The sequence below is a fragment of the Dunckerocampus dactyliophorus genome, chromosome 2 (genome assembly GCF_027744805.1).
Source record: "Dunckerocampus dactyliophorus isolate RoL2022-P2 chromosome 2, RoL_Ddac_1.1, whole genome shotgun sequence".
Classification (NCBI taxonomy): Eukaryota; Metazoa; Chordata; class Actinopteri; order Syngnathiformes; family Syngnathidae; genus Dunckerocampus; species Dunckerocampus dactyliophorus.
Window position 1 is genome coordinate 9,982,006 of NC_072820.1, and position 13,186 is coordinate 9,995,191.

At 39.7% G+C, this 13,186-nt stretch overlaps 1 protein-coding gene across 2 annotated transcripts in view; it reads right to left on the minus strand.

Moving 5' to 3' along the window:
• Positions 1-2,072: 2,072 nt before the first annotated feature.
• The window catches only part of LOC129176555 (ephrin type-B receptor 1-B), a 210,154-nt gene continuing 199,040 nt past the window's right edge, over positions 2,073-13,186 (minus strand). For both annotated transcript variants that reach the window (XM_054766697.1, XM_054766696.1), the window contains exons 13-17: positions 12,154-12,303; positions 10,414-10,607; positions 8,548-8,703; positions 5,689-6,813; positions 2,073-2,483 (exon numbers count right to left, since the gene is read on the minus strand). In XM_054766697.1, the coding sequence (XP_054622672.1) occupies positions 6,705-6,813; positions 8,548-8,703; positions 10,414-10,607; positions 12,154-12,303 (609 nt within the window). In that variant the 3' untranslated portion in view covers positions 2,073-2,483; positions 5,689-6,704. The remainder of the gene's footprint in view (positions 2,484-5,688; positions 6,814-8,547; positions 8,704-10,413; positions 10,608-12,153; positions 12,304-13,186) is intronic.

Consider the following 13,186-nt stretch of genomic DNA (forward strand, 5'->3'; position numbering starts at 1 on the left):
AATGTGAATATGCCCTAAGATAGTCTTGTTTACTTTAGTGTAAATTTGATTAGGGTTTATGTTTTGTTTTGTTTTGTGGTTTTTAAGTCTTGTGCATAGATGGAAAGTAACAAATAAGAAAAAAAAAACAAACAAATGTACCTGGAAACAATAGTGAAGGCTTGAATACGATGTTTAAGGTGGTTAAGGTTGGGGTTAAGGTTTTTTTGTTGTTGTTTGAACATACAAATTCATAGGAACTTGTTGGATTCTGAAGGTTTACTTAATTGTTTGTTTGTGTTTGTGAGTTATTGACTTGGACAAGTTTCAGAGTCTTTGGACATGCTTTCTGTTATCTCCTTTGCTGGTGCAACTGTGAGAGCCAGTGTGTGTTGTGTATAAAGCATTAAAACGACAGAGCATTGGCTGTTTCCTTAAATCTAGTTGGACTCCTCTCTTCTTGGCTCAGTCGTCTCACTGCTGAGCCCATCATCAATCAGTTAGAAGTCCATAAGCAGTTACGGTAGAGCGGGAAGAGTCGGGACACATCCGCCCTAACGTCTGACTCACCTCATCAACCATGTCATTACTTTCCACACTGAAATGAAAATTGCACATCTCAACTCCCTGGCAAGTAAAGTTTACAAGGCCAAACCCACCCTGAGAGAATTTGGGATATTTTGCACAAAATGTGTAAACCAAAATGTTATTCAATGGGAAAATTTTTTTTTTTATATAATAAAAGTAAATTAATAATAAAATTGTTAACACTAGACAATTGTTAGTTACTTTTGTGACTTTCACTTTTTTATTTTTTGTTAGTAGTTTTTAGTTTATTCCTATTAGGAGACTGGCAAGGTCCGCGGCACACGGCGGATATGGCTATAATGGTGGGGGCTGGCTGCCGGCCTGCTTTGGAATATCTCCACTCCCCTTTCCCCCTTCCCTGGTGCAGGTCTTTGAGTTCTTATGTTGGAAAGTGTGCTTATTTGTGCCTATGTTGCCAAGGTTTTTTTTGCAGTCCCACACTGTACTCCCCCATAGAGCACGCAAACCAAGGCAAAATTGTGGCGTCAATGTTCCACGTCAATCGAAAAACATGCTAACTGGTACGGATGCTAACCGAGGTTCCACTGTATAAAAATTACCATAGAAATGATAAATGGCCGTGCTACCTGTTGCTAAACACTGAGACCGATTTATTGGTTTTTGCCTTTTTAAGTGTTTTAAGTCATGCAGTATTTTTAGGAAGTGATGAAAATGTATTGGTTTTCATTTTTTGTTTTTTTAATTCGGCCATTCAGTTGAGCGGCATTAGGGCACTCTGCAGCATCTGATGTAATCCCTGAGAGGCTGCCGTGTGGGTGGCTTTTTCAATTAGTGTTGCCAAAAAGCCAAAGGCAAAGCAAAACATACGCACGGAGTTAATCCTCTCGCGATGTAAAATTGGGCACGGCATCAACATCGGCGGTTCGAGTTCTTGCAACTTTAGAGGGCACATTTTTCCTGCAAATATTGGTTACATTCTAAGCATTTGACTTCAGGGTCCTATGTCGTTCCGTTTTCGGAATCATTTTTGTGTCGGTGTTTGAACGTTCTTCCTTTGGAATTTGTGTCTTTTGTAATATGACAATATTCTATCCATACAAAGAAATAAATAAATTGAAATTATAAGCCATCTTTGAATAAATGTCAAGTATCATTTCATTATCGGTATCGTTGGGCCGAGTGTCCTTTTCTCTCACTAATCAAAATATGGTCACCCTAAATAACAGCATTTACTTAGCGCATGACTTTGAATATCATATGGTGCGAAAGTTTTTGGAGGACTTTCTACCAAAATGTCGGCATTTTCAACAGTGTTTGGATGTGATATTTTCATCGTGAGTGATGGCTCCGTTATTATTTTTTGAAGGCTTACAAAGTGAGCTGTCACTGTGGTATGAAAGTGAACATTAGACATAAAACACTGCTGACAAGAGCTCCGCGAAATAACTGCATTCTCCCCCATCGCCACTACTACCTCTCCTTGTTGACTAATTAATAGCTCAATGTGCTCCTACTCATAAATACAGATGAGTCAGACTATTAAGTGATTGACTTGTTTTGTCAAGGCGTTTATTATGTGCATTTTAGTACAACAGTTTTCAGAAAGTCACAGCTTACAAACTCTTTGATGTGTACTTTGTCACAATTTACATGTGGGCGGTGGGGGGGCTATACAGAAACAAAAGGGAGACATTCACAGTCATACAATGTACCTGCGCCCATAGAAATGTCTGTACATGTCCAGGCTCTGCACGCACACAATCGCTTGTCCTTGCATACACAAATAAACAAACATGTTGATCCGTCGTGTACCATATAGAATGGTGTGAGGTCATGAGTGGTTTTCTGGCAATCGTGGTCTTCTTCCTCAGTGGCAGCCCATAATGCTCTCCGAATGGGACTTTACAGACGAGTTTTATGTGTGTGTAAAGCCTCTCTGGAGTCCGAAATAGAAGCTAAAAAAGAGAAAGTTAAATTTTTAGGACATCATTGAGGTGAACCTCCACTCTGACCTTTAAATGACAAGCGTGAAATCGGTGACTAAGAGGGCGATTGGTCACTTTCCAACACTTTACAGCACTGTAAAACATTTAATGAGCTCTGTTCTTGTGTTTCCATTCAGTGTGCCGTCAATGGGTGGGTGGGGGTGGGGACGGTGACCCGCCTCTGCATTTATCACCCTTGGAGTGTCATTACAGCTTGATGTGTGCCGAGACAAACAGAGAAAATGTTGAAAATAGAATTGCACTGTTTGCATAATGAAGATCCTCTCATTCACCGGCTGTACAAGCAAACAGATGATGAGACGGAGCCCAGTGAGTGTTAATGCCAGCTAATTGAATCCCGCTGGAAGCTTTGCATTACACTCTTAAGATACATTGAAAAATGTTCCCTATGCTTACAACCAAAACATCTTTTCTTGAATTAAGGAAGGATGCCGTGTTACTTTTTAACCTCACCACAAGGTTGTAGACCACCACAATGCAGTGCTTCATAATACTCTATATGTGCCATAAAAGGTAAAGACACAAATGACATATTTAATACTTATTTGGTGTTGCACAGAAAGTCAAGACAGCTTTTGCATGTTTTTCATACAGTATTGTATTTTCTGGTGTATAAATTACACTTTTCGTCATAGTTTGGCTGGTCCTGCAACTTACAGTCAGGTGGGACTTATCGATGTTTTATAGACAGTCATGGAAAAAATTGCTAAACCACCCTTGTTTCTTCAGTTTCTTGTTCATTTTAATGCCTGATATAACTAAAGGTACCTTTGTTTGGACAGATATAACAATGACAACAAAAATAGCTCAAAAGAGTTACATTTTTTGGCAGTGCAATGCTAAAGCTATTCATGTAAGAACTTACTGTAAGTGATTTTGGTTATTATCAAGAAAACCATGGAAGTTGCTAGATATCAGCTCTTATATTCAACTCTTATGAGCTATATTTGTTATCATCATTATATTTGTCCAAACAAATGTACCTTTAGTTGTAGCAGGCATTAAAATGGATCAATAAACTGAAGAAACAAGGGTGGTATAAAAAACATTTCCATGACTGTACAGTATATACATATATGTGTGTGTGTGTGTGTGTGTGTGTGTGTGTGTGTATACAGTAATTGAAGATGTGTTGCCTGTAAGACAGTTATCCATCCAGTTATCATAGCAGCTAGTTATGTAGAAAAAAGGCATTTGTTTGATGACTTTGCTTTGCCACTACAGAAATGCGTGTTTTGTAAACTTTCGTTTGTTACATTATTATTTTTTGATTAATTGGAAAATGTACACATTGCGGAAACCTTTTTAATATGTTGCCTTCACTTCGGCTGCATTGTCTTTTGAATAATCATTTTTAATCCTTGTATATCGGTCATGTTTGATAGCAAATGCAAGCTGGACGATCATAAATACCAGTAAATGTGACTTACACTCCAGAGCAACTCATAGTCTGGGAAATAGGGTAACTTGGTCTTTAAAAATATTTTCCCAAAAAGAAGTCTTGACAAAGAGGGGTCGTCCTACAGTATATCCATGGTTGTCTTCTCCGCCCCTGGCACGTAAAAAATTGTTTAACCACTGTAACCACGGAATGACAGGAATGTGGTCGGCCATCACATTTTATTAATGACAGAAATTATTCATAATAATAATATAAATAAAATACACAAGGCTTCACTGATCCAGCCGCCACTGCATTTGTGTGCGTAACAACTCAAAGCAGCCACTGTTTTATGACAAAATAATATTGTTAAACAAAACATTTGGGACTACTGCAAGTCTCTCTCGACTTACTGTTTGATGGACCCACGTTCATAAAGCAAGAGTGGATTCTCTAAGGTCGAACACTGTCTATTTTAAACAAATATTCCCATAGAAAACAATAAAAATTGAAATAATATGTTCTGGGGTGCAAATGTTGCCTTTAATAAATATACAGGTAATGTTTTAGGTAACATTTTAACATTATACAGTTTGAAAACAATAAGTTAATCACTCTTTAGGTGAACACTCAATTATTGGGGATGCACAATATATATTTTTTCAAGCCAATACCGATAACTTTCTACTTCTCAAGGCTGATAACGATATCTATTATTTTTTTTATTTAGATTTATCAGTAGTTTGTACACACCTGGAGGTGAGAGCAACTCAAACAAAGTTGGATTTGACAAACTGTAGATTTGTCATTACCAAATATCATCACTATTAACTATTAACCAAGGCTCCAAGGTGTTTACAAGCCGACAAAAATCTGTATCTTCAATGATGGTAAAGGGCTGGTCATCCATTGCCATCATTGCCATCATTGCCATCAGGGGAAGTTACAGCGGGCCGTTTGCAACACGTCACAGAAAAGGAGCGCTTGATTTGCCCACACGAACCCACCTACAGCACAGTACAAGTAATGTCGCCTCATTGGAGCTTTTTTCTTTAATCGGACCTATTTCTCAATGTTAACGTATTTATTGTTATGATGCAATGATTCCTCATATAGTTCCGCTAATTATCGTGCACCCCTGATTATTACTTGTCACACAAGTGTGAAAAGAAGTTAACCAACATTAATGGTAAAACTTAACTTTGATGACAACAGACAACTTAAAGGTGGGCCTGTTGTAATGGTTCACTTTCAAGGCTATTTCCTCCAAAATAAGAGCCAAATGTTGAATTGTCCAGCCAGTGGAGCGTAAAGGTTCCACTGTATTCTATTGTCTAGTAGAGATAAAGCATAAATCCAACAATAAACAGTAAAACAAACACCCCATTAGCCAGCTGCTGCTGTGACACCATCTCCATCCAATCATGACGTCATCCTAAACACGAATGGCTGTACAGTATCTCCGCCATACGTATGGTATTGAAATACTTACTTCGTAAATACTGCAGCTGGAGATGCATGTATGCATGAAGTTAAAAGCATTTTTGTGCTCACGCAAACATGAACTCTAATGGTCTGCAGCAGTGTCGGCGTGTGCACTAATTAGAATGACACTGGGCGTCTGTTTGGCAAACGTCAGCCCAGATGTTCACTTTGGCGACACTGATTCCCTCTGATTAGCTTCTATGCTATTCAAACTTGCATGCTCTGTTCCAAGACTAATGCCCTTTTACTCCACCATTTGATGTTAAGTGGCGATCGGCAGACACTCACCATGAATTTGAAGCCTGCCGTCGAGGAGGAGGAGGAGGAGGAGGAGGAGGAGGACGAAGAGGAAGGCGAGTGGTGGTGCCTTCTGCTATGGATGGGTTGCACTTCTAACAAATACGAGGAATAAAAGCATAAAACTGTACAAGTAAGTGCTCGCCAGCAAAGAGACGGCATGTGCACATTTAACATGATCTCCAATAATAATTCTTAGTTCAGCTCCTACACAGCAATTATCATGTAGCTCTACAATACTTTAGATTCTTTGTACATGTACATCAAGTCAAGGTTCAGTCAAGTGGTGACCCTGGATTTAGAAGACACACAACCGCAAAGTCCATCCAAAAATTGGATCCAGGCCACCTTAGGGAAGCTACACATTGCGTGTGTCTATCTAGTCTTTGCCAAAAATGCAAGCAGAGACTGTACATACTTATTGATGAGCATCACCTTCAATATGAAGGTCTATTATGAAAGATATATTTAGCAGGAGATAAACATATTTATATTCTCTGACCTCCCAACCACGGCTCTACAGGTAGTGTTAAATGCAAAAAAGGGGAGCCAAAATAAAAAAATAAAGACATAAAATGTGACTGCAAATGGAAAGAAATGACGTAAACAATTCCACTGTACATCCCTGTATTCTTACTCCTACTACTTTAGTATTCTACCACTTAATTTCAGGCCAGGTCAAGGCATCTTCATTGCACACATGGGTTCAAATCACAGACGTGTTGTTTTATAAGATGTCCCACACCAACCAACATCTGCAAGTCGGGGTAACATAGAGGTACAACATAACTTGGTCCAGAACGTCCAAGCACAACATTATCAAAGTCTGGACCCTGAAGTCGTCCGTGTGGATTTTGCAAGTGTAGACCCTGGTCTCCTCATGTGAATCAAATTAAGACAACAGTCTCCACTCTGGCGCGTTCCGGTGGATCGGGGGTCATTCGAGGGCCGTTGTCGTTGTTGGTCCTCCGAATGCTGCCCGCTCCGTGGCACAGCGCCCCCTGTAGTCATGCCATAGTTGTAGGGGACTGGCTCATCTGCACCCTCATGGACTGGATGTTACTGAGGATCTTCTTCTGGTGGCCCGCTAAGGTCACACCTATCCGCAGCAAGTCCCTGGTGGCACCGACACATACACACAATTAAAAAAGGATTAAACTAATTAAGCACTTGATGGAAGAACTTCATCCTAGTTAAGATTTTTTTTTTTTTTTGGACAAAAGGATGGAAAGCTAGTGGCAAACACAATTACAAATTTAATCAGTTGAGTGTAATAACCATTGATCCATGCTGCTTTGTATTAGTCTGCAGAAAGGCCCGAGGATACTTTTTTAATGAAAAATGCTTGTGAGTTATTATTATATGATTATTATAAAACATTAATTCATGATTTTATACACACAAACACTCTCTTAACATAAGCAATTGCAATATTTGGGTATATTAGTGCCAGAAGTGATACAACACAAGTTTCATTTGCATGTTTGCGTCATTGCCCGTGCATCTTGGGGACTGATAATGGAAACCACGTCAAGACAAACACTTCTGCAGTAGGAATTCCAAAGTCAACCCCCCCCCAAAAGAGGAGCAATTTGGGGTTCTGGAAAAATGATGACTCACAAGTCAAACTGTTTTCATGCATGACTTCAGCAAATGCTGTGAGACTTCAACTCACAAGAATATTTTGCTTTTACTTTTTGATTTGGCTCTTTTGTGTTTGTTTTTTTTGTGGTGCCACTACCAAAGAGGGAAACTGAGATGATAATAATGGAATCATAAATGGAACTTTAGGGCAAGCATGCAGAGTTAGATAAAGATGCTGGGTGACGGCCACCTCAACTGCAGGTACTGCCATCTTTTCGAGTCAATAAATACTACATCAGGCGGTTGCCGACAGCCACAGCTGTTAATGCAAGTGTTATTTGCCCGGGTGCTGATTAGATACTCCGGCGGTTATTTGCGCTTCAAGACGTTCATTTACGGCAGTTAATAAATATTTCATGATGTCTATCCCTTGAGCCTGAGTAAACTGAATTCCTTTGTTTTAAAGTGGAAGAACTTGGATATCAACCTGTGTCACAGAATATACTGTGTTCAACTTTCTGCTGCACAGTAATGCCTCGTTTATCGTGGTCACTTAGTTCCAGAACCGTCTGTGATAAGTGGATTTTCACTAAGTAGGATTCCTTATTTACAACTCTACTACTTCCATAGTTAGAGCATAGAAAACCCGTTTATGACCTTCTAAATATGTTTTTTTTAACATTATTACAGCCCTCTAGACATGAAAAAACACCTATAGGCACCTTTACACTCATATTACCCAATATAGTAGACATGGGAGCAGAGTGAGTGGAGGACAGGAAGTGACGTAGGGGGTTCAGAATTGAGTTTTCGTTTGCCGTAGGTTACTGTAGCTAGTGTCTTACTGTAGCCAGTGGTCTGTTGTTCCGGCTACCAAGTGTGGCACTTGTGTGTCTCACTGAACATTACTGACACCCAATGACCAGTGTACGTCTCATCCACAGAGTCTCTGAATGCGTCTTCTGAATGCCTTATATTTGTATTTTAGCTCGATTAGCCATTTTTATACTTGAAAACGCTTCATTTAGGGAATATGCAATGTGCATATTTTTCAAACTGCAGAGTAGCAAGAGAGGACTTTATTCACTTTTTTTTTTTAATTACTACTCGTAGCTGTGGATCCTATGATGACTTCTATTTTGATATCCTATCCACTTTGAGGGTCTCATTGAGGAACCTAGCCACTAGAAGGAGCATGGTGCTAAAAATATGTGTACTTGACTGGTGTGTACCCATCCTAAAGTGCCATATGGGCTTGGAACTCACTCTGAGGTCATCTGAGCCACCAGCTGTAGGGAGGTGAAGCCTGAGTTGAGGAAGTTGTCTCTGTACTGGCTCATCTTGATGGCACTGAGCCAGTCTTCTACTGAGCTGAAGGTGTTGAAGTCAGGGATGGATCTGTCCAACAGTGGCTGAGAAGGCCTGCAGGAGAACGGACATTGAGCAAAGCTGTCATGTTGTATACCATTCAACTATGTGGATTCAGGCCCTGCCCACACGGGAACGTTCCTGGGATTTATTTGGTAGCGGAATTTGCCTCCACACTGTGCCGGATTAGTAAAGTACACGAGGCACAGCTACGTGACACGCAGTCGGAACCACGTCACACACCAAACTATAGAAGAAGAAAGAATGACGATAGGTCAGTTGTCTTCCGGTTTCCAAGGCTCATCTAGACTTTTGACGAAGCGGAATTACTTCTACTTGCGAATAAGACAACAAAATATGAGGAAAATGTCAATAGGGGTGAGTCTTGTCTGTCGAAATATTTTTATTATGTTGGCTTGTCGTCAAAGCTGACTTTTGGCCATGTGACGGCGACGGGTCGGCGACAAGCCTGCCTTTTCAGATTTCAGATTTTAAAACAATATCGTTTCAGGGCATCCAGAACGCCGTTTCCGTGTGGGTGAGAGGCTGAAACGACAAAATACTTTGCCGTTTTGACCTGAAAACGTTTCCGTGTGAATAGCCCCTTAGATTAGTTTTGACACAACTATATTGAGTCCATGAGCGTGCGCCCGCCAGGAAATTAAGCTTCCAATAGCAGCAACACTGTATGCAGTTCACAAGACAATAATGACAGTAGCAACACAGCATAAACAGGTATGACTAAAACAGAATAATCACCTATGAATTGAAACGATACACTGCTGTTTCCACTCATACTGTCATTTTAATGTAACTCTTACGTTTTGTTATTGTTGCAGTTTGCGTTGAGAGCTTGTGATGTACTGTAGCAACCATACAAAAACTAAAAATTACATGAAGTAAAATACAATAAACAATTCAAAATAAAATACAATTAGATTTTTAATATTTATCCAAATAACATAAACTCATTACTTAATTAATCTGATAATGAAAAATGCACATGATGGGACAAAGATATTATCTATGGGTATCATTAAACTTAAATAATTACAAAAAATATTAAAACATGTTTAAAAATGTGCTGTATTTGTCTTATTTAGTTTTTAAACTTATTTTTTTTAATCTGCCATTATGGGATTAAGGTATTGGATAAATGCAAATATTAATATAATATAATAATAAGACAAATAAATATATACAAAAAATATGTTGAACCTCCAGAAAAAAACATACAAAAGCCATCCAATTTCTAAATCTTTTTAAATATTCCGAAAAAAATGATTATACTTAAATAACTACAATAACGTATCCTAAATATATTGTTTTAATAAAGATACTGTGCATATTCTAATTGTATAAGAGTTCAGTATAGCTTTAAGATTGTAGTATAATTTACATTTTAATGAATAGAACAGCAGTGACCATGCAATAAAGCAAACATTAGACAGCATACCTGCTTTGACTGTTTAAAAAGTGACTCGACTTAACGGTTTGGGGAACAAAATACAACAAAAGATGCAGCAACATGTCTGAGAAGTGAACAAACGCGAGGGATGTATCGTGATTGGCTTGCAAGCAGCAGTGGAAGGATACCAAGAAGAAAAGTTCAGGTGTGATGCAATCAACTGTAACAACTTCATGTTTATTTAAAAGAGCAATCAAGTGGATGCTGGGTTACTTAATGCAGGCAACATTGTAAATAATACATTAACAGAAACAGATGAAGAACATATTAGTAGGATTTCTGTTTTTTCTACTTACACTGCAGGGATGTTGGCGACAGCTTTGAGGCTGGTGGGGTTACGGATCATCTTGTCCAGGGTGCTGACGATGTCTGTGAAGCGGGGGCGGACGTTGCGGTCCTTCTGCCAACAGTCCAGCATGAGCTGGTGCAGCGCACTGGGGCAGTCCATGGGCGGAGGAAGACGGTAGTCCTGCTCGATGGCGTTAATCACCTGGAAGGCAAGCGAGTGGAGGTGGAGGTGTTATCGTCTCTTATGCTGAGGTCATTTATAATTCAGCATGTACTCCCACTGTGTTTCGAACTAACTGCATATCCTCCTCCTCTTCTCCTGACATGGCCAGCACTGTTTTGACCTGATACTGATACACTTGAAGTATACATGTCCGTATATGGTGATAACGTTGCTGAGATCATTGATGGATCTTGCTCATATCCCTGCTCGTGTGCATGTTGTACTGTACATCTTCTGTCTGTAGATGCCATTTCCCATTACAATTCAACATTGTATGATTGAAATTGAGTATTGAAGATATCATCGTAACAAATTAGATGCTGCCGAGTTGCAGCTCAGCAGAATGTTGATCCATGCTGGATGGAGATGTTTGTTTGTGTGTATGTGTGTGTGTGTGTGTAGAGAGAGCAGCCGGACGTGCTGAGTGATGCCAGTTGTCGTCACTGCGTTTGTCCCAGCAGGGAGTGTTTGCTGCTGGCCCACTGAGGCAGCATCTGCTCCTTTGGATGGTCCTCGTGGAGCAGGGACCTACTGATGGTAGGATGGGCTTTTCACTAAGGCAGCTTATAGAGACACATCTCAGTATTTGGGAATATATCCAAGGCCAGCGTTGGCCTGTGCTTGTGTTTTTGTGAGTGGATCTAATCCAAAGAGACAGCAAAGCATCGTTCATCGCTCTCAAAAACTCTCTAGGAATGGACGAAGACACTGAGCTCTCAAAGTCACGGAGTCACAGTCAAGGACATCATCGATGATAATGTAAGATGGAAAATGATAAAATGTGTGCTTTATAACCACTTACTATTTAATGTCCTATCCTTGAAAGCATATACGGTACATATGGGCCAAGATAACCATTTATTATTAGCTGCTTAACTAGCATCACGGTGTAACAGTAGTAGTGGTGGTGGGGGAGATGGACGGACATGCAGGGGACATGCAAGGCCAGGGCAACATTCATTTATTTATTTTACTCAAAGGATGAGTCCATTATGATTTTTATGAGCTGTTTAATTAGAATCACAGCTTAATCATGCAAAATGTGTTATTGTTTATTATTGTTGTATTACTGTATTATTTGTTAGGCCAGTTGCTATATAGCGTATGTAAATATGGAAACCACTCTTATTCTAAACAAATTGGGATACAATTAACATATAATACATACGATGAATATATTATGGTGTTTAATAATAGATATTAGATTATTATTTGTATTAAATAACCATTTATAAAACACATATTAATACATTTTAAATATACTACTCACGAGAAGTAAGGGATATTTCAGATACATTCCAGGATGAACCTAAAATATACTACTGTATAAACTTGGAGCTTCTCTAATTTTCAATGCACATGTCCAACATGTTCAATATTTAACGCACTTAACGCACAACTTGCTGTTTTCTAACATAATTGTGCATATCCCTGACTTTTTGTGAGTGGTATATTTTATAAATATATAAATACATTTGTTCCATGCAATTAGACTAGAAGAGAAATGCAGGAAAGAAAGACTCACATCCTGATTGGACATGTCCCAGTAGGGCCTCTCTCCAAATGACATCACTTCCCACATGACGATGCCGTAGCTCCACACGTCGCTGGCAGAGGTGAACTTCCTGTAAGCGATGGCCTCTGGTGCGGTCCACCTCACGGGGATCTTACCACCCTGGAAAAAAAAGTCCGAAATATACGTCTTAGTCTTTCTATTGCAATCATTTCCTTACTTGACTTTCCTCTTTCACTCCTCTACCGCTTTATTCCTTCATCTAATTGGGGCATCAATCGTGCAGCAGCCTAAACTTCGAGAAGATTCAGCATCTGTCTGGCCAGAGGCTCCCGACAGCGTTCGCCTTTCACACATCAACCAATGGCGTCTCACCTTCCCGTAGTTTAAATTAGAGTAGATAGGCGTCGGCTTCTACCTCTTACATTGAGCGCATCCGCCTGTAATTGGACTACCTGAACCTCAGGCGCTCTCTTTTATTGAAACTGACAGCTGCTTGTCTAATTTTCCCAATACGTACACATGCATACACACATTTACAGCCACGTGCACTGATAGTTTTGTGTAAACAGACAATCTGTCAAGCTGCGTACCCGAGATGAGCCCAGCACTGGCTTAATAATGCCAATTAGCTGAACCTGAGCATTTGCGGATAAGCCGCAGTTGGATTCAAAGCCGGAGAATGTGAGAGCAGCTTGAGTGTGAGCGAGGGGTCAGAGATGGCGAGTGAATGCAGACAATGGATAGTATGATTTTAAAGGAAAATAATCGTGAAAACATGTCACATGAGTGCACAATGTTTGCTTTAATCAATGTAAATCTAGTCCAGAGTGGTGTTACAAATGTGGAAGTACATGAGCGCATTGATCTCTTTAGGATTTGACCTTTGAAAGGTGATAATAAATTTCATATCTGACCCTGAATGCACACTATTTCCAACTGCAACACACACACACACACACTCACACAAATAGTGTCAGTGTAGAAACAAGAAGGAATACATCAGAGGAGTATGCACTTGTAAAGGGCAAGAAATGAAGAGAGC